Source organism: Neofelis nebulosa, chromosome 10, assembly GCF_028018385.1.
Source record: "Neofelis nebulosa isolate mNeoNeb1 chromosome 10, mNeoNeb1.pri, whole genome shotgun sequence".
Classification (NCBI taxonomy): domain Eukaryota; kingdom Metazoa; phylum Chordata; class Mammalia; order Carnivora; family Felidae; genus Neofelis; species Neofelis nebulosa.
This window is the reverse complement of record NC_080791.1, coordinates 8,429,664-8,455,206: the sequence shown is the minus strand read 5'-3', so window position 1 is coordinate 8,455,206 and position 25,543 is coordinate 8,429,664. Positions and strand designations below refer to the sequence as shown.

General features: G+C 37.3%; 1 protein-coding gene across 2 annotated transcripts in view; it reads left to right on the top strand.

The window, feature by feature from the left end:
- RDX (radixin) overlaps positions 1-25,543 on the top strand; it is a 94,747-nt gene that overhangs the window by 47,180 nt on the left and 22,024 nt on the right. The window contains exons 10-14 of one of the 2 annotated variants that reach the window (XR_009249444.1): positions 9,850-10,010; positions 10,917-11,009; positions 15,148-15,390; positions 16,378-16,538; positions 24,641-24,855. Coding sequence is in view for 1 of the 2 variants with exons in the window: in XM_058686702.1 (XP_058542685.1) it covers positions 9,850-10,010; positions 10,917-11,009; positions 15,148-15,390; positions 16,378-16,538 (658 nt within the window). In the remaining variant the exon portion in view is untranslated. The remainder of the gene's footprint in view (positions 1-9,849; positions 10,011-10,916; positions 11,010-15,147; positions 15,391-16,377; positions 16,539-24,640; positions 24,856-25,543) is intronic. The other variant, XM_058686702.1, reaches the window with a different exon arrangement.

Sequence of the window (25,543 nt, the reverse complement as noted above, 5' to 3'; positions counted from 1 at the left end):
GAACCCATGAACTGTGAGGTCATGACCTGAACCAAAGTCAGACTCTCACCCAGGTGCCCCTAGGATATACTACTTTCAAACAACAAATAGCAGGAAGAACAGAAGAAAAAGGGTGTTGAGCAAAATAAGATGTTTTTCTTCTCAAGCATTAGTATTTAGTGAGGGTTGTAAACATTGGAAATATATACTATGAACTGGAATTAATAACTGCTTTCCTACAACTGGTAGAACCAGCTTTTAGTTCTATTTTTTCTAAATAAAATAAGAACATTAAAGTTTATTAAATAATAACCTATTTAAGGTTATTCTCATTCCTTACATCAGGCTACCATGGTGGGGAGATACTCTGGAGCAGTGGGGAGGAGAATTTGCAAATGGGTAACTACGGGACAAAGTCCCAGGGATGGCTGTAAACCCACAAACCGGTTCATCATTCTGATTCCAAGAGGATTGGAAATAATAATTGTAAGAGAAGAAATGGAAAAACTCTAGTAGCCTTATTCTCACTCATTAGAAACCTCACTTCTAAGAGCTAGAAAATGCCTCAGTTCAAAGATCAGAGGTATTAAATATACTTGTTTGCAGGCCACAACGCAAGAGTAGGACCTGTTTTCTCACTTCCAACTTCATACTGTTTGTACCACTCCAGGTGCCTTTTTTGTTGAATAAAGTGGACACTTAGGAAGTGCCTTTCGGGCTGCCTTCTAGGAATACAGAGAATTAGCCTGCGTGGCTCCAAGTCTTTGTGGTTGGCAGAAATAAGATGCATAGAAATACAGATAAAGGGAGGCCATATGTGCCTGATGTTGTGGAAGACTGTAAGCAGTGCTTGGAGAGGAAGAATGCTGTCAGATGGAATGTGTGTTTTTCAAGGAAAAGTTGAAAGAAATTTATCATACTGGCATGACTCTAAAGGAAAGATTGAACGATACCAGTTTTGAATTTACATATATCTTTTTCTGAGAGAATAGCTACTTACTCAATCTTTCAATTTCGTTTATTTAGGATGTGTAATAAAAATACTAATGATTTACACACAGAGAACTACTCAAGTCAAGAAGCACTAAAGAATATAATAAGGAAGATAGAACCTAAGAAAGAATGTAGAGTGTCCCAATCAAGACAATTTCCAATCAGTCATCTTAGGGCAAAGGACATCTAATTGTTTCTTGGTTTTGGTTTTTTCCTAATAATAAAGCTTTTCCAGGCTGTCCTAAAATCTTCATGATTGTCTTGTAGTTTATGCTAAATTCTCACTCAAATGCAGTAACTCTGGCCGTATCTAAGTAATAGTATTTAGTAGATAAACCTAAAATTTTTTTGTTTGAGAAGAAACTTTTTCTATACTTCATTATTACCATTTTATTAAAAAAATTTTTATTACAGTCATTATTTGAAATGTGTTATGAATCATTATACAGAACCATTCTACCATTTACATTTCCACAATTCATCACTGTTAAATTATTTATCTTTTTTTTTTTTTAAGTTTACTTACTTATTTTGAGAGAGACAGAGACAGTGTGAGTGGGGGAGAGAGAGGGAATCCCAAGCAGGCTCTGAACTGTTAGCACAGAGCCCAACATGGGGCATGAACTCAGAAAACCGTGAGATTATGACCTGAGCTTGAAACCAAGAGTCGGATGCTTAACCGACTGAGCCACCGAGGTGCACCTCGTTACTGGTTTTTAAACCATCTCTGAAGATATTGCAGACTGTATTTGAGATATAATAGAGCCATATTTGCATTCAGTTACTGCTTCAGCAAATATCAAAATGAAATCCCACCTTGAAAAGATAAACCATAAAAAAAAAAAAAGTAGAGTGATTTCATTCATTCTGAATATTAAGCACTTCGTGTGTACTAGGCACTATTGTAGGTGCTGGGGATAGAGTACTGAACAGATAAGGTTTCTGCTGTCCTGGAGCTTACATTTTTTGAGGAAAGAAGATAATAAAATTAACATAATAAAGATCATTTTATTTTTTAAGTGTTCGGGAGGAGGTGAGCATGATAGTGGGATAAAAGCAGTTGGGAGCGGGGGCGTTTGTTTTATGTATACATTGTATACAAATAGGAGTCAAGCTTTAATTCTGTCATTGACTTAGAATGTGACCTTCAGAAAGTCATTTTAACTTCTCAATTTCCTTAGGTTTCTAATTTCTAGAATGGAATGAAATAATCCCTAATTTAATTTTCTGAGACTTTTTTGGCAAGTTTTTTTTTTTCATTAAAGTGTAGTGTACATGTAGTAATGTGCATGTCTCTTGGATACAAAGCTTAATGAATTTTTACTAAGTGAATTTATTCCTGTGGCTACCCAGAGCAAGGTACAGAACATTACCTCCACTCAGGGAACCTCCCTTATGTCCCTTCCCAGTCTTTTTTTCACCCCAAATGTGACTCTGATGTGTATCTTCATTAGAGTTTAATCTTACTTTTTTGAGAGAGCCCGCATGTGGGTGTGCACACCAACGGCGGTGGGGGCGGGGGGGGGGGGGGCAAAGGAAGAGTGGGGGAGAGAATCTTAAGTATCTCCATGCTGGGCATGGAGCCTGATGCCGGGCTCAGTCTCATGACTATGAGATTGTGACCTGCGCTGAAATCCGGAGTTGGACTCTTAACCACTTGAGCCACCCGGGCATCCCTAGTCTTTTAAATTTTTAGCAGCTTTGTTGAGATATGATGTAGAATGCCACAAAATTAATGACTTAAAGTATATAGTTCAATGGTTTTTAGTGTATTCAGAGCTATGCAGCTGACCCCACAATTCTAGAACAGTCACCCCAAAGAGACCCCATACCCATTAGCAGTCCATCAGATTTCTTTCCCCAGCCTTCCCTCCCCCAGTGCTCATCTCCTTTTTTGCTCTGTAGACTTGTGGGTTCTGGTCATTTCATGTGAATGGAAAAGTGCAGAATGTGGTCTTCAGTAACGGTCTTTCATGGAGCATAATGTTTTTGAGGTTCATCCGTATTGTAGCTTGTATCAGGCATTCATTCTTTTTTACAGCTGAATGACAATCATTGTATGGGTGTCCTCTGTTTTACTCATTAGTTGGTGAACATTTGGGTTGTTTCCACCATTTGGCTGTTGTGAATATGTTGCTGTGAACATCTGTTTACTGGTTATTGTGTATTCGTATGTTTTCATTTGAGTGTAAAGTTGGGAGTAGATTAATGGGTCATGTGTAAGTTCACGTTGAACTTTTTGATGAACTGCTGAACTGGTGTCTAAAACGACTATACCTGTCGTGTTCCCGCTGGCAGCGTGTGGTTTGTATGATCCATAGCCTCACCAACACTTGCTGATGTCAGTCTTTTGGATTACGGTCATCCTTGTGCACTTGAAGTGCTCCTGTGGTTTTGATTTGCATTTTCTGAATGGCTAATGAAGTTGAGCATCTTTGTATAGGTTTATTGGCCGTTTATATATCTTTTTTGGAAAAATATATTTTCAAATTTCCCATTTTTCAACTGCGTTGTCTTTTTGTTGTTGAGGTGTTAGAGTTGTTTATATATCTCAGTACAGATGTCTTATGACCTACCAGGTACAGGGTTTGCAGATGATTTCTCCTGTTCTGTGGATTATCTTCATTTTGATGCAGGTGTTCTTTAAGCCCAATGATTTTAAATTTGGATGAAGTCCAGCTTATTTATTTTTCCTTTTTTGCTTGTGCTTTTGGTGTTAGGCTTAAGAATAGTGTTGCCTGTTTTTGAACTTTATGTAAATTCACGTAGTTGGCTTCTTTTTCTCAAATCTTATGCCTATAGGTGTGGTTTATTCTTTGACACAGCTGTGTAACATTCTGTTGCATGTATATCACACAATTTATCCATTCTCCTGGTGGTAGGAGACATTTGAGGCTTTTCCATCTTGGGGCTGTTGTGAAATAAGGCTGCTATGAACATTCTTAAACATAGCATTTGTGTATTAATTTGGAGGAGGTGTATACCCCTGGGAGTGGAATTGCTGGATCACTGCCACAGTTTATCAGAGATCCTGCCATCATTTCCCAAAGTGATTGTATCCGTGTTCGTTCCTTCCAGTGGTGAATGGAAGTTCATTGGCTCTGTATCTTCATTACTTTAATGACTTGTTATTGTCAGTGCTTTTTGTGTTTTTTGTTTAGTCATGATGGTGAGCATAGTGAGTCCAGGACATTTTCTTGATGGCTGATAATTTGATTTTGAGCACTTTTGCAAATGTTTACAGCTATCTGTGAAGTGTGTTTTCATGTCTTTTGCTTAAAAAATTGTTTTTAATTGATCTATAGTTCTTTTCATGAATTTTTAAAAGAAAAATCTCTCCATGGTTTACCTTTTTTCTCTCTTAATAGTGTCTTTTAATGAAGAGAGTTTTTTCATTTTAAGTTCCATTTATCACTCTTTTACTTATAGCTGTGAATGTATTATTTTTCACGCTTTACTTTTTTTTTAATTAATTTTTTTAATGTTCTTATTTATTTTTGAGAGAGAGACAGAGTATGAGCAGGGGAGGGGCAGAGAGGGAGACGCAGAATCTGAGCAGGTCCAGGCTCCGAGCTGTCAGCACAGAGCCCGACACGGGGCTCGAACTCACAGAACGCGAGATCATGACCTGAGCTGAAGTCGGACGCTTTTATTGACTGAGCCACCCAGGCGCCCCGATACTGCTTTACTTTTCACACGTAGGTTCACATTCCATACATACGTAACCAGTTTTGTAGGAGTCAAGGTTTATTTTTTCCCCAAAGTATTTCCAGTTGACCCAGACCCATTTGTTACAAAGACTGTCCTTTTCCCCATTGGACTACAGCCATCACCTTTGTCACCAGTCCAGAAGACAGTATGTGTATGGATCTGCTTCTGGACTGTTCTGTTCCACTTACCTGTTTCTCTATTGCCAGTGCCACACTGTTCAGTTACCAGTTGTATCTAGAAAAACTTGAAACTGACATGTCTCAGAGATGAGTAATAGGTGTACAGCCAAGTGCATGCTCATGTACAGTAGGAAGCACGTTGCAAAGACAAGGGCAGCTCCTGGGCTTCCAGATTACTTATATTTTAAATGATCTTTTATGACATTATTTGTTAATGTTAATTGTTAATGGCATTAATTGTTACACATTGCATACTTTTATAAATCATCCTGAAGTTGAGAAAAGGAGAATAATGACTTGGAAACAAGTTACCATAGGGAACCATTTAGTTTATAACAGGACAAACTACAGCTCCAGCAGTTTATTCTCTGCCAGGACTGGACTGCTCGGTGTGAGTCAGCAGTGCTGGTGTTCTGCGTATTTCACAGTGTAGACCCTCTCCTCCTGTGGTGGTGGTGGCAGAGGCACCACTGGGATCCTTCCTTGGTTGGTAGTCTTCTCTCTCTGTTTGTTGTATTAACTGTACTTTTCCTTTTTTCCCATGTTCTTTGGCTTCCTGTTCTAGTTATTCATAACCGTCTTCTGAATAGAGCGCGTCTGGAAGGGAAGTTCTGGAGATGGATAGTCCAAGACGGGAAGATCATGGGCTGTTGGGATGTTTTTGCTGCAGACTTCTGTGGGTTGAGGATGTGATTAATGGTGGCTCCCTAACTCTGATTTATCCTCCAAGCTGGCATTTATTTTTGGCTTTTCTGATGGGTCCTCCCCTGACGTCTACAAGTCTAGGCGTTTGAAATTTTCTTTCCTTAACCTTTACTCTGAGCCACCGGAGGAGCTTCACATGCTCTTTTGTAGCTTTACTGGTGGTTTGGTGGTCATAAATATTTTATCTTTTGGGGGGATGGCACTTAATGCATGATTCTGGTGTCTCAAGGTTTTGCTAAAGTAAAATTAGTAGTATATCTGGGTCCCTGTCAAAGATCTCCTGAATTTCAGTATCTGTTTCTCTGTGGAGGGGCTGTGGATTGTGGACCTAAATGTTGAAGGGAGAATGAAGTTTCTAGAAGATAGCAAAGGACAGTATTTTCATAATCATAAAGAAAAGATTGATAACGAGCTTGCATAATTGTAGAAGGGACTCTGGCCTTCGCCGTCCCTGTGGAGGATCTGTAAGGTGCCCGCAGCTCTGCTTCTGCATTATTGTCCGTGCTCCTCTGGGCTCGGCATCTTTTTTCGTGCCTTGCGGCTGCTTCATCTCTCCTAAATAAGCAGTATTTATCATACTTATGTCAGCATCTTTGTTTGCGGACTCCAATATCTGGATAATCTTTGGGCCTCTACAGTAGTCTGTTTTTCTTTTAGGGGTTTTACGGGCATTGGTGGGGGTCCTTTGGTCCTAGCTTCCTCATGCTCTTGGTAATTTTCGTTGCATGCCCAACAGTGAGTATGAAACATTAGGGAGGCTTGGGATGAAGTTATTTTCTTTTAGAGAGGATTCAATTTTCTTTTGACAGGCACACTGTGTGCAGGTTGCCTTGGTGGAGTTGAGCGGGATTTCACACGTTGTTAAGGTTGGCCTTCTCCTGTTGTTGCCCTCACTGCCACATCTCGGGAGTATCTTCTGAAAGACTGCTTATTTTCTAGGGCCCTTCTATCTTAGGGGGCCCTGAACTCCAGCCTTTGACTCCTGGCTGCAAGAGAGTGTCGATCTTTTTGCTCCACTCTTCAGCCTACTACAGCTGGGTTGTTTTTTTTTTTTTTTTTGCTTCTTTTCCTTGTTTTTCACCCCATATGTGTATCTTTTAAGAGTTGGCAAACATCTTGAGGGGAAATAACATGATTATTTATTTATTTATTTATTTCCTTATTTTTGAGAGAGACTGAGTGGGGGGAGGAGGGGAGAGGATGCCAAGCGGGACACCTACTGCCAGTACAGAGCCCAATGTGGTGCTTGAACCCACAAACTGTGAGATCATGACCTGAGCTGAAGCCAAGAGCAGGACACTTAACCAGCTGAGCCACCCAGGTGCCCCAATAGCGTGCAGGTTTTAGAGCTTACTCTTCTATTCAGATGCCTCTCAAACCTTGGATGCCTTCGTGGCCCCAAAGTTTAAATCTGTATCTGCTAAGTCTGGTTCAGTACTACAGGCCTCAGGCTGCTGCATTCCACTCCACCTTTGTTCCACTCTACTGGGAGTATTAAATACCTGTGTTTTGTTTGTTTCTTTGTTTTTTGCTTTTTTGCATACAAAATAAGCAAATACTCAAAACTATATTCTTGTTCCTTCTTTCTTACGTAAAATGGAGTATACGGCATATGTCTTGGTGCACCTTGCCGTTTTCAATTAATATACTTTTATTTTTAAATTTTTTTCTCAGTATTTATTTTTAGATCAACAGAGCACAAGTGGGGGAGGGACAGAGAGAGACAGGGAGACACAGAATCTGAAGCAGGCTCTAGGCTCTGAGTTGTCAGCACAAAGCCTGATGCAGGGCTCGAACTCATGAAACCGTGAGATCATGACCTGAGCCAAAACTGAGAGTTGGACATTTAACCGACTGAGCCACCCAGGCGCCCCTCATTTTCTAAAACAAGCCATATTCTTTGATACCCTCTTCCCGTATGCCGGACCTCAAAAATTGTAGGTTTTAGATGTTTATGAACCAGAGGCAAAATATTGATACTATTTACCTTTCTGAGCTAATCCTTCTCTACAGGTATCCTAATGGGATCCACGGTTTTGGAGGCACGTCTCTTTTATAGAAATAGAAATAACCTAATTTTTGGGTTTATAAACTTTTCTGTAAAGGGTCGGATAGTACTACCTCAGGCTTTCCACGTCACACAGTCTCTTTTGCGACCATCAGCCCTGCTCTTGCAGGATGAAAGCAGTCCTGTGCTGTATGTAAACATGTGAGGGTGTTGTATACCTTAGTGAATGAGGGTATGGGTTCCAGTAAAACTTTATTTATAAAAATAAGAAGTTGGGTTAGTGGGCCATAGTTTTCCAATCTCTGTTCTAACTCATTTAACTGGGGAGGGAAGAAAGAAAGCATTTCAAAACCTTCCTTTCTAGGGGTGTGCCTGGGTGGCTCAGTCGGTTGTGTCTGACTCTTGAGTTTGGCTCAGGTCGTGATCCCAAGGTCATGGGATAGAGAGCCCCACATTGGGCTCCGAGCTGAGCATCAAGCCTGCTTAAGGTTCTCTCTCCCCCACTTCCCCCTGCCCTTCTTCCCTGTTCCTGCTCTTGCCTTTCCTGAAATTTAAAAAACAAAAAACAAACAAAAAAAAAACCTTCTTTCTAAAAGAAAGTAGATTTGAAGCTTTCTACTTATTTTCAACATTTAAAATAATTTACACTTTTGTATAATTCTTAATAGATCACAAAACAACCATTGCCTTGTCTACCGTTCTTCAAAATCTTTATTGCAAAAAACTGATAGAAAATAATGAATATTGGGGAATATTTATTTTAAAATTTGACTTTATAACCTGCACTTAATTTTCTTTCTTCTTTCATAGTACAGAAGGAATTTTTCTGTAGTTATTTGTTTGCTTGTTTAGATGAAAAAGCCGTGAGTTTTGTGGGCTTTATTTTATATAAATATTAGTCAACTAGATGGAAAGAATGATTTTAAGAAAAGTTTGATAGGTTAGTTTGATGTCCCAGTTTTAAAAGGCAGATTCTAAAATGAATAATCCTAGAATTTAGTTGTGGTAACACCCAGTTTTGTATACATTTTATCTTTATAATAGCTGCATACAATTTTTACATTATTTTATTGAAAATTTAAACTTGGACCAGAGTTATTTTTCTTCTTGACCATCTCAAAACTTCCCAAGCCTTAACTGCGATTACCTAAATTAATTCTGACCAAGACCAAAAAAGTTAACAATGGTAAGGAGAAGTGTGTATGTAACAGTTAGTTTTCAGACCTCATGACCTAGATTTTTAGTTTTTCTTCCTTTCTAAAATACACAGAAAGGGAGACATTCTTTGTAGGACATTGCAGTCTCTTAATAGATGGCATTCATTTGTCTTCTGTCACAAAATGTCCTTGTTATTAAACAAGAGTTGTTAGAATAATATTTAAAATTAGTACTTTTATACTTAAAAATTTTTGGATTTGTGCTGGTAGTATTTTCCTTTTTCATTCAACACATCAAATAAAAGAGAATTAACTTTATGATCTGTACACTTAAAGATTAAAATTCATGTTATTTATCTCCAAATATTATTTTGTCTCATGCCCAAAAAATGGGTATGTACCAGTTACTGAAAATTTTTAGTAATTCATATAATTCACATCAGAATTCCTATTTTAGGGGCGCCTGGGTGGCTCAGTCGGTTGGGCAGCCGACTTCGGCTCAGGTCATGATCTCGCGGTCCGTGAGTTCAAGCCCCGCGTCGGGCTCTGTGCTGACAGCTCAGAGCCTGGAGCCTGTTTCGGATTCTGTATCTCCCTCTCTCTGACCCTCCCCTGTTCATGCTTTGTCTCTCTCTGTCTCAAAAATAAAATAAACGTTAAAAAAAAAAAAAAAAATTTTTAGAATTCCTATTTTAAATCAGTAATTGCTGTTTTCAGTCTTAATGTTTTGGGTTTACTTATCTGATACTTAGTTTAGATAAGCAGAAAGTTATGTAAGTTTGAAAGTGTATTGTTTTATAGAGTTTTGAAACAGGTGGCAAAGTATTTAGATCAAAACTTTGGAGATACTAGTTTTTTAAAAATAAAGATGTGCTTCAAGCTTTATGACATAACTTGAATTACAAAAAGTTTTCATTTCTTCAGGTTTAATTGTGAGTACTAAAGAAAATTACTAGGCTTTTGCCAAGTTAAAATCAAAGTATGTATGTTCATTTCCAGATGTGCTAATTTTTAGAAACTGTACAAATTATAGATTCTTTGCCATCATTTCGGCTTCTTTTGATAATGCGAATAATTAGAATTAACCATTGTTTCGTGGGGGTGTACAATTTGACAGAACTAGAAGAACAGACTCGAAAAGCTCTAGAACTGGACCAGGAGCGAAAACGAGCAAAGGAAGAAGCAGAAAGGCTTGAAAAGGAGCGCCGAGCTGCTGAAGAGGCCAAGTCCGCTATAGCAAAACAAGCTGCCGACCAGATGAAGAATCAGGAGCAACTGGTCAGGAACCTCAGCTCTTTCTCAGAGAAAAAGGAAAATTTAGACAGAAGCATAGAGCAAACCTTGTACAACTAAGCACATTAGAGATCTTCTGGAAAGCACACCAAAGATATAAGTAGTATCTAATAGCAAAGTTTGGAAATAAATCTAAACATTTAATTTCTGCCTTAAAACAAATAAACAAAAACTAAAAATAAGACCATAAAAGATAAATGGAGCTTGTTGCTAACAAAAGATTTCTGATTCACTTAAACTTTGCCTAAACCACTGGTGTGTTTTACTTTAGATAAATTGACAGTACGTTCTGATTCCTTCTTGTAACCGTGGGCCGTACTTATTGGGGTCTTTGTGTTGGTTTGTGTAGTGGACTTAGATATATTAAGTGGGCATGACATTTAAAGGATCCTGGAATTAAATATTGGTTCAGACATTCGCTTGCTATGTGTCCTTGGGTCTTTGTGAGCCTCAGATTCTGCCCTTTGAAAACAGAAATAATGTCACCAGATAGGATTGTTGGGGAATCACCTGAGATTATTTGATAGCATGCTCTTCAAACTATAAAGCATTATATAAATTTTTTCTTTGTAGGCTTTAGCAAATACTTTATTGATCAAAGTTTACAAATAGCTCTGGAGTTACACATTCTAAGTTCCTGCTACTGGAAGACGAATAACTACTTGCCTATAATGAAACCATTTTTACTTTATCTCCTTACTAGTTCATTATACTACAAATAAGATATTTATGATCTTAAATACACCTTTTTAAAAAAAAATTTTTTTTAATGAAAGACCATCAAAGAGGAACATAATACAGCCCAAGCATGTACATTAAAGCTTTGTTGACATAATATAAATTTTTGAAAATACATATTTTTAGTATTGGTAATTATATTGTGTATTTTAGGCAGCAGAACTTGCTGAATTCACTGCCAAGATTGCACTTCTAGAAGAAGCCAAGAAGAAAAAGGAAGAGGAAGCTACTGAGTGGCAGCACAAGGTGATCGTTGGTTTCTTCCCTCAGTATCATTTGTTGAATATCTACTTTGTACCCAGTAGTATGCTGAGTTTATAGAAATGAATACTGTCACGATTGAGAGGGGGAAAGATACCTGTGTGTATGAATGTGTTTGTATCGTACTAATTACTGATCTGTCGACGCAAGCTCAGTATTTGGGAGCACAGAAGAGGTGATTAATTTCTGTGGGAATGAGGCAGCCTTGGGGAAAACCCTTAGAAGTTTAAGTTGCATCGTGAACTTCAATTTTAGGGGTGGTTAGAGACTGTAGACAGAGGGGCTGAATGAGTACAGGAAGTTTGCAAGCACATGCTGGATTTGAGGGGCAACCAGTAAGCAAGCAGTGCTTTCAAGCATCGGTTCAGAAATCTTGTGAGATGTGGTTGGGACATTAGAGAGGAAATTAAGTTGTGAAGGGCTTTAATTTTAAATCAATGGCAAGATGATAGGGAGTGTCTGTAGACATTTGACTTTGAAGATCTCAAAACAGGATTATAACATGATTAAGTATGGTGTTATAAAAATAATGTGGCCGTCGGTGTGGAAGCTGGCTTGGTCCAAGAGGTGGGATTACTTGAGAGTCAAGAGGAGCAGAGGTTGCTGAGAGACATCTTGGGGTAGACTCAAAAGGGCATGGCAACCAAATCGTGGATATAAAGTGGAATTAGAAGGATGCAGCGACGATGATACATTCTGAGGTACCTAGTATAAGTTCCTAAGTAGATGAAGCCCCTGTTGAAATAGTGCACAAGTGAAAAATCAGAGCTTACTCCGAACTTTAAATAAAGGTTAACTTTTAAATGCAACCATAATAATTTTTTTACCCAAAGGCCTTCTACAGTATGTGTGAATGTTTCCTTTCACCCTTAAATTTTCTTGGTAGCAGTTTAAATTTCACAGGGAAATTTTGATATATTGAAAATTGTGTGTATGTGTGTATATATAACTCTCAAATATGATAGAACTCTGTTAACCTGTTACACTATTTTATTAGAATTTCACAGAGACACATAAACTTCTTTAAAAAAAGAAAGAAAAACAAAACAAAAAAAACAACAACAAAAAAAGAGGTGCCTCAGTGGCTCAGTCAGTGAAGTGTCTGACTTCAGCTCAGGTCATGATCTCATAGTTTGTGAGTTCGAGCTCCGCATTGGGCTGTGTGCTCCGCCAGTAAGGAGCTCACTTTGGATCCTCTGTCTCATTCACTATGCCCCTCACCCGCTTGTGCACTCTCTCGCACGCGCACTCTGTGTGTGTGTGTGTGTTTGTGTCTTTGTCTCTCAGAAATAAACATTTAAAATAAATAAAGGAGCACCTGGGTGACTCAGTCGGTTAAGCCTCAGACTTCAGCTTAGGTCGTGATCTCAGTTTCATGAGTTTGAGCCCCAAATCGGCCTCTGTGCTGGCCGCTCAGAGCCTGCGTGGGATTCTCTCTCTCCTCTGTCTACACCTTCCCAACTCACACTGTCTCTGTTTCTCTCAAAATAAATAAGCTTTAATAGTATATAAATAAAAATAAATAAAAACATAAATAAATGAAAATGACACCACAGAGGTAAATCCTCTGAACTATAGATATGAGGAAATGACACAAAAGAAAAATTATATTCCCACAAACCAGGATCACTCTTTTAACACCTTAGTGCAGATCTTTCCACGATCTTTTCCTGTTTGTGTGTGTGCATACATACACATTTATATGTTTAGAGTGAGGTCGTCCTGCACACACGCTTCCATTTTAGTCACTTTTCATCTCATCTGTATTAGACTGTATTCATAAAAATTTTTTAATTCAGATATAATAGACATACAACATTATATTAGTTTCAGGTGTAAACTTCATTATTTGATACTGTGTGTATGGTGAAATGAGCTAACACCCGTCGCCATACATAGTTAGAATTTTTCTTCTTGTCCTGAAAACTTTTAAGGTTTACTCTTAGCAACTTTCAAATGTAAAGTATTATTAACTGTAGTCTCCATGCTGTTTGTACGTTATATCCCCATGGCTTCTTTATCTTACAGCTGGGAGTTTGTACTGTTTAATCCTCTTCTCCCATTTGCTCACTCCCCACCGTCCCTGCCACCCCCAATTTTTGGTAACCAGGAATTTGTTCTCGTTTTTTGTTGGTTTAATTTTTTCTTTTTTAGATTCCACATATAAATGAGATCATATGGTATTTGTCTTTCTCTGACTTATTTCACTTAGTGTAGTGCCGTCAAGTTCCATCCATGTTGATACAGCAAGATTTTCTTCTTTTTTTGTGGCTGAATAGTACTCGTGTGTGTGTGTACACAACACTTTCCTTACCCATTCATTCATCCATTGATGGGTGTTTAGCTTGTTTCATATCCTGGCTATTGTAAATAAGGCTGCACTGAACCTGGTGGTATATATATGTTTGTGAGTTAGTGTTTTCGTTTTTGGGGTATGAATACCTACAAGTGGAATTGCTGGATCATATGGTAGTTGTATTTTTAATTTTTTGAAGAAAATCTTCTTCAAACTTGTGTACCGTTTTCCCTAATAGCTGCAACAACTTACATAGTCACTAATAGTGCACACAGTATCCCTTTTCTCCACATCCTTGACAACACTTGCTATTTCTTCCCTTTTCGATAATAGCCATTTTGAGTGGTGTGAGGTGATAGCTTGTTAGTTACGATTTGCCTTTCTGTTACGATTAGTGATGTTGAGTACCATTTCATGGACCTTGTTGGCCATCTGTATGTCTTCTCTGGAAAAAATGTCTATTCAGATCCTCTCCCCAGTTTGTAATCAGATTGTTTTATAACTACCGAGTTGTATGAATTCTTTATATATTTTGGATATAAGATTTGTCAATATTTTCTCCCATTCAGTAGGTTGCCGTTTCATTTTTTTTGGTGGTTTCTTTTGCTGTATAGAAGCTTTTTAATTTGATGTAGTGCCACTTGTTTATTTTTTGCTTTTGCTGTCAAATCCAAAAAATCATTGCCAAGACCAGTGTCAAGGAGTTGCTCCCTGTGTTTTCTTCTGGGAGTTTGATGGTTTTAGAGCTTATTTTCAAGTTTGTGGTCATTTTGAGTAGATATTGTGTATGCTATAAGATAATGGCCTAGTTTCATTCTTTTGCGTGTTATCTCTCCAGTTTTCCCAGTACCAGTTATTGATGGGGACTGTCCTTTCCCCACTGGATGTTCTTGGCTGCTTTGCTCCAAATTAATTGATCATATTTGTATGGGTTTATTTCTGGGTTTATATATAGAATATATTTCTATATTCACAGTTGACCCAAAATCTTGTATAGATAATTTGCCAGGCCAGTGTCCAAATTAGCACCTTGCATTACATAGGTTTGCTCTCAGTCTCTTTTAAAGTAGGACATTCCTTTGTTTGATACTGAATTATTGGAAAGACCTGCAGAGTGTCCCTTCTCCTTTGTGTGTCCTTATGGTGCCATTCATTTGTCCTTTTATCATCAATATTTCCTGTAAATTGGAAGATAGACCTGAAATCTTGAAGGATGCATCCTAAAAAGTTTTTGGCTACAGTGCCTCATAGGTGAGTCACCCAAATTAGAACATTTTTTAGAGTGAAAGGTATTCTTATTAGTAATTACACCAGGACAACAGTGTGAAGCAGGATTTTTCCAGGCACAGCAACACGGTATACCACCCAAATAATTGCTGATGTTGGATACCTCCTGTTGTGTCATCTCAGAAGACGCTTAATATCTAGTTAACCTACCATCAGTGATATTAACTGGTCACTAAACAGGCTGATTCCTCCTTTGACTGGGTTATGTGCTCCCTCTTGTGGCTAAAATGTGATCTCTTGGATGTGGCATTCTTTGGCATTAGGCTGATGCCATTTCTCATCAAATATTTGCATAACAGGTTTAGCAATATTTGATTATGCTTGCCAGAGTTAACAATTTTATTAGTTTTTGCAAAGTGATGTATTTTCATTCTGGCATTCTAGCCCCCTGGCATTCCTTTATAAAAGTAGAGTTTTCATCCGTAGGGCTTATTTTCATTACCCTGAAAGATAGTTTCTATTAGGAAAGAGAGATAACTTGATTCTCTTCATTACCAGTTTTCAAATGAAGTTGCTGATAAATTTATTGTTAACGTTCAGGCTTTTGCAGCCCAGGAAGACTTGGAAAAGACCAAAGAAGAGTTAAAAACTGTGATGTCTGCACCCCCTCCACCTCCACCACCGCCAGTCATTCCTCCAACAGAAAATGAACACGATGAGCATGATGAGAATAATGCAGAGGCTAGCGCAGAATTATCAAACGACGGGGTGCTGAACCACAGAAGTGAGGAGGAACGTATAACGGAAACACAAAAAAATGAGCGTGTTAAAAAACAACTCCAGGTATTTCAAATTGACAGTTGTGTGTACATGTATAGTACAGTGAGCATTTTCCCCATTTAATAAAATACAAACTTACTAAAAAGGAACTTTCCAGTTTTCTTTAAGCTTTTGCCCTTAGCTGGCCTTGTGATTGGTTTCTGATTGCTTGGCCTGTAGTCACAGTGCTTGATTTCTTCCATTGTAGCAAATGTGTTAGTTTTGGGTAATTAGGCCTTAAGTGGTAAGTTATTTTTTAATTACAGCTTGACTCCACGCTAAAAGGTAGAAAGTGTTTTGATGTTATCTTTAAAAGACAGATGAATTTAGTTTTTCGCCAGTAAAGTATACATTAAAAGCCATATAATTTAATAGATTACCTGTATGACACTACATACTCTGAACTATTTGTTCAGGTTTCATAATACCAAAAGGTAGGTTTATTAAAAGCACATAATTAGATCAGAGTAGGAAATCTTAATTTGATTTGACCTTTTTTCCCGATAAGTTCTCTGATTTTTTAATTGGCGAAATCTTTAAATATTAATAAAGAAAAGAAAATGAAGTGATAATTGCAATAAATATATTAAGACTTTGGAGAAAGGTTCTCTAATGGCCTAGATTTTAGATCTTAAAATAACATCCTATACTGTCTACATTGAACCTTTTGTAAGTGATTTCAAAATCTCTATTGTATAGAGAAAGTTAAGGGATTTTGGAATAATATACAGAATCGTCGTGGTTGTTGAGTGGAGAAGTGAAAGACAGTGGGTATTTCTCCCTAACTACTACCTCTACTGTCACCAAAATAGAGCAGATTTACATACTTCATATTTTTTATTTTTATTTTTTAAATTTATACACTTTAAAGAAATTATGTGACAGTGTAAATTCTAATATGCAAAAAAGTCAGATTTGTTGTATGTGTATTTTTGTCTTTAAACCTTTTTTATAAGCTTTTTAAACTTTAAGAAGAAAATAGTAGTCATTGTTTTTATTTTTTAAACATAGGCGCTGAGTTCAGAATTAGCCCAGGCCAGAGATGAAACCAAGAAAACACAAAATGATGTTCTTCACGCTGAGAACGTGAAAGCAGGCCGTGATAAGTACAAGACTCTTCGGCAGATCCGACAGGGCAACACAAAGCAGCGCATCGATGAGTTTGAAGCAATGTGAGAGCTGTTATTTTGCATACATGTTCTTCATAAGCTGAACCACCAACAGAGAAAAGCAGGCCTTTGCAGATGTGATGGAATGCACCCCACCTTGCCAAAGCACTTACACCAGTTGACTGTGGTGGCTAAAAGACATGCTTGAGGGAGCCCTTCTGCATTAAGGCAGTGTGATGTCATGCTTGATTTTCTTTTCCTTTGGGCCAGGGAATGGAGAACAGTGTTCCATCGCCTCCTTTCACATTTTCAGTTTCCATTTTTTTTTTCTGTTGAAGATTAACACTAATTATCATGTCTGACAAATGTGTATGTGTGATGTAAGCACTTTGTACATTTCAAAGGATGATGGTGACTTAATGAGTGTTTGGGTAGAGCACTCTGTTTTCTTTGGACCCTTCCATAGTTGACCTGTGTGTATTTCCACATTCTGTCTCAGATTTCCTCGGCATGCCCTTATCATATCTTGCCATGCCGATAGCCATAATTCTGCCATCGTATAGATCATTGGCAGTGGTCAAAATGAAGGTAGGCGACAGGGTGGACAGTCTTTGATAATTGTGTAGAAGACAGCTATGAATCATGAAAAGGATTAGAATATCTAATAGTGTAGTATGCAGCTGGTGGTTAATGTTTTTAAAATCCCAGTTTGCTTACATTATTGGATATTCCGAGATCAGACGAGATCGGGCGTGTTCAGGGTTGTATGGCCGTAGACTTTTATTGGATATTCGATATTTGCTTAATTAGTCATCTTTGACAGCTGAATGGATTGGTGTTTCATCACCTGCCATCCTTTGGTTTTCTTTGCCTACCGTTGACAAAGGTGTAGACAGCAGGTGGTAGTACCCTAGGAGAGTTTATTGATGAAACACTACCTGCAAATACTAATTGTCTCCAAAAGATTTAAAAAGTCTGTTCTTTCAAAGATTGACTTAGACAAACAGATGTTTAATTAAAAAAATATGTTTTTGGGTCATTGATTATACTCATTCAAAAAGCCGTGGACCTTTCTGGAAGAGCAGCGTATGAAAACATCAGTCCCAGAGAGGGGACAGTAATACTACCTCACTACTACACCTGCGATGACTGGTCGCTCCAACACAGCGGAGTATGTAAGTGTGTTCTCCAACACGCACCAGTACTTCCAGTCATGAAGGAGTATTTCTGAGATTTCCTTTTCCTTCAGAATATCTTAGAGTGCTACTTTTTTTTAACTGTCTTGTTGTTGAGCTGAATTGTGGGACTCTGATTTATATGAAAATTGTAAGCTCTTGATGGTATACTATCTTCTTGGAGGGGTGTTCTGTGTCTGAGGAAGTGTGTGTGTGTGTGTGTGTGTGCGCGCGCGAGAGAGAGAGAGAGAGAGATTTTCCCTTGTAGCATATGAATGTCTGTACCTTCATTTCTTGATATAATTGTTACATAATCATTTTAGCAGATTTGGTTTCTAAATCATTGTGCTTATTTTTTTGTTCTCTAACTAAAAATACTTAAATTTGGTTTGTTAATCCTATTTTAGAAATTATAATTTTAGGTTATATTAAGTTCAATTATGTCTTAAGAAGAAGAAATCTTTCCAGTTTGAAAGATGTTCTAATATTCACATGTTCTAACATTTTCTTTATTGTAAAACATCTAGACTTGGAGATAAGGAAAGCCTTGTTTTCTCTGTGTGGTTCAGCTACTTTTCATGTGGTATTATGCACTCAAATTCACATTTATCTATTAAAATTGCCATTTTGTTAAGCATTTTTCATGCACAGTAGATTCAAGTTGTGTCTGAAAATATCTCTTGTGCTTTTTTTGATTTTGCTGACTTGAAAAGGATTAATCTGGGCAGACATAAGAGAAGGAAAGGTTGCATTTAATATATTTTTGGACTTTGTAGGACAAGAGATAACTGGTTGATAACCTTGACGTGACTGTTGTGTGGTGGTTGTGCACATGCTTCAAAACACTGTGGAAGAGAGTGTTTCTGCCTGAGCACATTCGCGGGATAGGTGGTGAACTCGTCATGCTCCAAGGCGTGCGTGCTCGCTTTTCCAAAGTAGCAAAGCAGTTGCCATAATAGGTGAAAACTTGGATTTCCACTGGATTTTTATTAATTTTCTACATTTTGAATTGTGTGCACTATCACTGCTGCATCAGTTTGCTATCAGTGTTGAAAAATTACCAGTTATATTTGCTGTTTATAATCTATTTGTAGATTAGGATTAAAATGGATTTAATCCATTTTTAAAGCTGTGTGAATTTTTCTAAACAGGAAACAACTATTTGCAATATGAGTTTTCATAGTGATTAAGCCAGTTATGACTTTTATTATTAGCAGTTGAGAGCACATGCTCATATAGCAATGTAAAAATATATTAATGAGTATTTGGTAAATTCCAGCAGGTTTTACCATTAGCATAATTCTGTGTTGTACAATTAAGCTACAGTTACATCTATAATTTTGGATAACATTCATTGGTTAACAATAAAGTGACAAAAGCTCATGCCTTCAAGGTCCACTGTTGTTATTTAACATGGATTTTTTTGCATATTTCTCAGAATCATAATCTTTATTAGACCCACAAATCATCACATCTTAAAAATGAGAAGTGGATAGGGTAAATTTTCAAAGTCCTCACAGATTTATCTTTCCCCTAAATTGTACCTCTTTTGGTATGGAAGTAATAGTGATTGTTAATTCTGTGAAAAATCATTAAATCGACTCTCTTGATAACAAAATCATTTAGGATTTTTAATTATTGCTTTAATTGTATATTGATAATTTCTGTTTCCTAACGAAGATACAGTTTCATTGCCATTGATCTTGCTATAAAAATGCTAATGTTCTTTAAAGAACTATATATATTCTAAGTGCATTTATTTAAATATGTATTTTTATTTTAAAGCGACATTACGGAGCAGTTACCATAAATCTAGAAAGTTATTGTCTCTTAAAAGCTTACTAGTTTTTAACATAAAGATTATTCATCTTAAGTAAGTCATGTATTCCAAAAGGAAAAGCAAGATGACTTCTCAGTTTATAGTAATACTTAGCTGTCACCTTATTTTTGTCTTACCAGTAGGTAGTGATTTCTTTATTCTGATCCGGTCAGAAAAGAGAATTTTATAAGATTCCTTTATATCTAATTAGGGTTTTTCTTTAAGAACTAGAATTCCCACTTACCGAGTTGTCTTAGGCTCTTTTGGAACCCTCACTCCTGATTAACATTGGACAACAATTTCAATATTAGTGTTAGGATTGAAAATGCCCACTACTTCCTGGCTGAAGTTTGATTACCTTGTTGATTAGTGATATTTTTAGAACTGAAGCTAAAAACTTTTTAGATCCCAAAGCATCCCATTATGTGTATGCATGAGGAAAACAGTTTTTAAATTTTAACATGTTAATCTCTAAAGCTTAAAACTTTAAGTAGAAAGAATTAGTGCCTTTATCGTTAATTTACTGAGCTAGTAGCAAACCAAAGTTTAGATATCCTTAATTAAGGGTAAGGGAAATCGTTCAAATATGGAGCTATACTGGTGGTCCTATTCCATACTCTTAGCATTTTCTTATTCTGTACTTCATTTTGTAATTAGAAGATAATCTCCGTTGCTCTTGCGGTTTATCGTGTAAAAGGACAGCATTCTAGTACATTTCAAAAGTTCAGTGGATTCTGCAGATGTTTATGAAATGTCAAGGCAATCCTCACATTCTATGCTGACTGGTGGCGAGGAAGCCTTGGTTCACAATAGTGTTTCACATATCAGAGCTTATCACATTCCCATCCTTGACTTTTCCAATTAAGTAATCTAAAGTTCCATTTTTTTTCCTAGTGGGCCTACTTCTTAATAGGTCCATCTTTCAAGATTTTAAGAGCTGCCATTTTCCTTCTGGAAAAATCATGACTCCTTGCTTTGTTGCCTCAGTATTGTGACTTCCCTGAAACACCGATATGAAGTTATCTGATTTCTGGTTACATATACTGCTTTAGGAGTTCAAGTATCTCTCATTCACTACGGAATTTTAAGGTTAAAAGATAATTGCCCAGTGGCACATCTTTTGAATTCGGGTTTACGCCTGGCTCTGGAGTTTTCTAGCTTACTAAATGGTTCCAGACTCTTTCTTTACAGAGCTTCATGGAGCCACTACATTTAAAAAAATTTTTTTTAATGTTTGTATCTATTTTTTGAAGGGGAGAGAGAGAGAGCATGAGCAGGGAAGGAGCAGAGAGAGAGGGAGACCCAGAATTCGAAGCAGGCCCCAGGCTCTGAGCTGTCTGCACAGAGCCCGACGCGGGGCTCGAACTCACGAGCCGTGAGATCATGACCTGAGCCGAAGTCGGACGCTTAACCGACTGAGCCGCCCAGGTGCCCCAAAGCCACTATATTTTTATATGCTGTATTGTAGGATACAGAAGCAAGATGAGAATGACTGTGCCTTTCATTTTGGCCTGTCTTAAAATGGGGAACTTCAGATACTAATGTATCTTAGCCCTTAGGTCATTCGCATTAATCTGTTAAAATACTAGATTTCTTTTAAGATGGCAGCTCCACTTGGTTGATTGCTGTGACTTGTATGCCCAGATTCCTCCCGGCTTCCATCACATCAGTTGCTTCCATCCTTGTAATTATTATTTTTGTTACTTTGTTCCAATTGTTCACTTTCATTTCATGATCGTTTAAAAAATTAAGATTCACTTTTATATTTATGCATGTCATTTAGTTTGTTCCTAAAAGTAGCGATGGTTTCTGTTAATGTCACAAAACCTAAATAGCCAATGTCCATCTTCCTGGTAATACGGCTTCAGCGTCTCACAGGTTTACGTGATGATCCTTGGAAACATTCCTGTTGATGAAACATGGGTTATATGAAATTCTTCTTTTGCTGTGTTTATAACGTATACTGTGATATCCCTTTTAATTTTTTGCAACTTAAAATGTCGTAACTTATGTGTCAGACCTAGAAATGCATGAATGTTTTAGACTTAGAAGACACTACCTCCTCCCTCCCTTTCCTTTGGTTTGTACTGAAAAGTCTGTGTAATTCAAGTCCAGCATTAGACTCCTACATGCCCTCATGCCATTTAGGTAATTGTTTACTTTGAAGTTTTAGCTATTTTGGATAAAAGATACAGTTGTATGATGAAAGAAACTACAGTGTACAGAAAATCAATAGAAGAAAAGTAGTGAATAAGGCCAAGAGTAAGAGCACATGGTGTAGTTTCTCAAGTTTGCTTGTTCTCTGGTAAATTACTTAATTTTTATTGCATACATCAAATTTTAAACACTGTATTTAAAGATAGCCTTAAACAAGTGCCTCATTGTGAAAGTTTTCTAACTTTATAGTAAGATTCATTTTAGACCCTACTGACAAACCGGTCACCTAGAGTCATTAGTAATCTCTGTATTAAACAAAGTCTCATGGAGTTAGCTTTCACTTGAATCTTTTTTTTTTTTAATTGTTAAAATACGTATAAAATTTTAACCATTTTCAAATGTACAGTTGAGTGACGTTAAGTAAATTCATGTTGTACAGTTGTCCCCACTATTCATCTCCAGAACTTTTTCATCATCCCAAACAACTTGTGCCCTTAGAACGCTGATGCCCCATTCTTCTGCCTTCCTGCTCCCTGGTTACCCCCATCCTACCTTTTGTCTCTCTGAATTTGACTACTTCAGGTGACTCTGAACATTTGTCCTTTTTTATTATCTCTTACTTCACGTAGCATGATGTTTTCAAGGCTCATCTGTATTATCATATATGTCAGAATTTCACTCTTTTTAGATGTTGGATAATATTCCATTGTTTATATATGCCACATTTTTTTTTAATCCAGTCAATGGATATTTGGATTATTTCCACATTTTGACTTGTGAACAGGCTGCTGTGTTCGTTAGTATACAAATATCTGTTCAAGTCCCTCTCTTCAGTTCTTTGGGGTACATACCCAGAAGTAGAATTGCTGAATCATGTGATAATTTTTTGAGGACTCATTGTACTATCTTGTGGAGCAATTGCACCATTTTACATTCCTACCAGCCGTGCCTAAGGGCCCCAGCTTCTTCATATCCTCACCAGCAATTGTTATTTTGGGGTGTTTTGGGTTTTTTTTGAATGGCCATTCCAATGGGTGAAGTGGTTATCTCATTGTGGTTTTGATTTGCATTTCCCTATGATGCATTTCTCTCTGATACTGAACATGTTTTCCATATGCTTATTCACCACATGTATATCTTCTTTGCAGAAGTGTATATTCATGTTTTGTCCACTTTTAAATTGAGTTGTTTACTTTTTGTTCTTGAGTTGTAGGAGTTCTTTATTCTGGATATGAATCCCTTATCAGATACCTGAGTTGTAAATAATCCCTTGCCAGATACAAAAGTTGCAAATATTCTCTCCCATCCTTTGGGTTGTCTTTTCATGCTATGGATAGTATCCTTTGTGGCACAAAAGCTTTTTAATGTTAATGAAGACCATTTGCTTTTTCTTTCGTTTCCCGTGCCTTTAGTTTTGATGTTTTTTAAAGAGAAAAATTTTTTTGATGAGGTGTTGCTGTAAAGAGGCAGGGCAGAAGAATTATTATGTACACTGATGAGGGTCTAGAAAGAGTAGGTTATCCTGACTGGAATAGAAAATGTGATTCATTGTGCATCGGCTACAGGATAGTAAAGCTAGGGTGGCTGGGCCAGGAATTTATGGAGCCCTGAATCCTCTGCTGAGGTAGTTTAGTTTGATTTGAAGACATTGGGTGCTTCGGGGGAAAGCAGTTACTAAGGGAACAATAAACTTTGCTCCAACAGAGAATTCATGCTGCTGTGTCAGGTGTCCTAGGAAGTACAGAGGATAAAGAAAGCTAAGTAGAAGAACTTCACAGTAATTAGCCTGAAGAAAGGCTGTGGTCATGGTAAAGAATTCTATTACTATCTGCTGAGAATTTAAAGGAAACACCTAGGTGTAATTTGCTTTCCTATTTGCTATGTGTAGTTGATATTTTTTCTTCTGCTTATTTTCCAAATGACCTCTTTGGGGACAGTTAGGACCTCTGTTTGTTTTTCTTTTATCTGTGACCTTTTGGAGAGAGGTTCTTCATCAGCACAAAAAGAGAACCAGAAATGAAAGACATTCAAGAACAAATGGATTGGATTCTGAGTTCTAATTCCAGGTCTTAGACTGTCTTGGCCTCTGGTTTTTATAAGCCCTTTCAGAGTTCTGAATCTGATGGTCTGTTTCAGAGTGTTTCTCTGCAATCTGGTTTAGACACTTAGATTCCAGATGCATTGTCTTCCCTCGACTGTAATGCCTGACCCAGGGTTAACATCCATGTACTTTGAAACACTAATATTTGTTCATAGTTGAAAACTATTAATGCGGAATGTGCTTATAACCGTTGTGTCAATGTCGTTTCTGTCCCTGGTTGGTCCTAATAATGTAAGTGATTGCGAGAAACTTACAGGGTTTTATTTTTTTGTAGTAGGTTTTAAGGGGTTAGAAAAATGGTTCTTTCATATTATGAAGGGGTTCTATTATTTACCCAGACACAACTCCGTGAAGATGATCTCAGAGTATGCACATGCAGCTATTCATTTGCTGTGACAGCTTCAAACAACTTATTTGGGAGATTTCTGTCGGTTTTTCCAAGTTGAGGTTTAATTCTGCTTCATCAGTGTAGCTTTTGCCAAACGTATGACTTGATTCATCTCTTTATGCTCAGATGATATGTTAGGGGTTTCTTCCTTCTTGTTTTTCTTGTTTTGTCCAATTTTTAGGCCATAAAAGTTTTTGAATGTAGATAAATACAATTTCTTGGTAATTGAAGTTGCAAGTGGGTGGGTCGTTTTCCTAACTTTAAAATCTAATAGCTTACCATTGGTATGTAGGTTAAATGTAGAATTTGCACCTTCTTAATTTGTATGTTTTAAAAGTACTTACAAAAGACATAAAACCTTTTAATGTATGCAAAAGGAAATCGTGATTCAGTGGTCTGTTTACTTTTTAAATAATATTTGCAAATGTGGTACCAAATAGGGTAAACCCTAGAATTAGAACCCAGAACCTAATCATCTGTATGCTTTATATATAGTTTAATATGCTGAGCCATATTACATTCCAGGATATGCTGATGCTTTAAGGATGTTAATAATGAATTCGGGGGACATAGGCTGTATCAAAGACTCTGCATCAAAATGTATAGAAAATGTATTCACTGGAAAAGCAGTTTTCCATCTTTAGGGGAGATTATCGGCATTCACGTTTTTGGGGTGTTCTCAAGCATTTTGAAGACTGGAAGCAAGTATATCTTCTAAGTTACTGGTCTGATGTCTACAGGTAAGAAAATGTTCTCTACCACCTTTATTTGTGAGCCATGATGCTTCAGTTCTTAGACATTAGGAATTTACAAGGTCTTCAGTTCAAGGGTGTCATGAAAGACATGCTGAATGGGAGATGAGGAGGCGTGGCTTTTTCCACAAAGTGGTAAGACTAATACCACAGACAGACAGACCTACACATTCCCACCCAGGGGTTTGCAGAGGAATTGCTGTTTGCTGTTTGTGCAGAGCACTGTTAGACTTCAGGGCATGGATGATAACCCTTTGACTCTGTTGTGGAAATTGTAGTTAGGTCACGGAGTTGAGACATAGACCCAAATTAAGATGTATAAAGTAAAGTAAATACCAGAAGAAAAAGTGTGATAAAATGTGCAGGAGTTAGTTAGGATTTAAGTTAGAGGTCACATAATTAGCTAATTAGGTGCTAATTAGCAAACAAGAAGCATGGCATGGATTTGAGTGATCTGGTCGGGAAGTGTTCTTGTCTTTTGTACAATGACAGCAACCAGGGAGCATTGAAAGTTAGCAATTCATCACTAGGCAGGCTGGCTAATATTTTATGTTTGTTAGCTTACTTCTCTGCCACTGAGGAGTTGGCATATTCCTTAAAGTCAAATGTAAATGGGTCTGATTTTCTTAAAGTTTATTGAGCATAAGCAACCTTATTAATAATGGTTTATATTAGA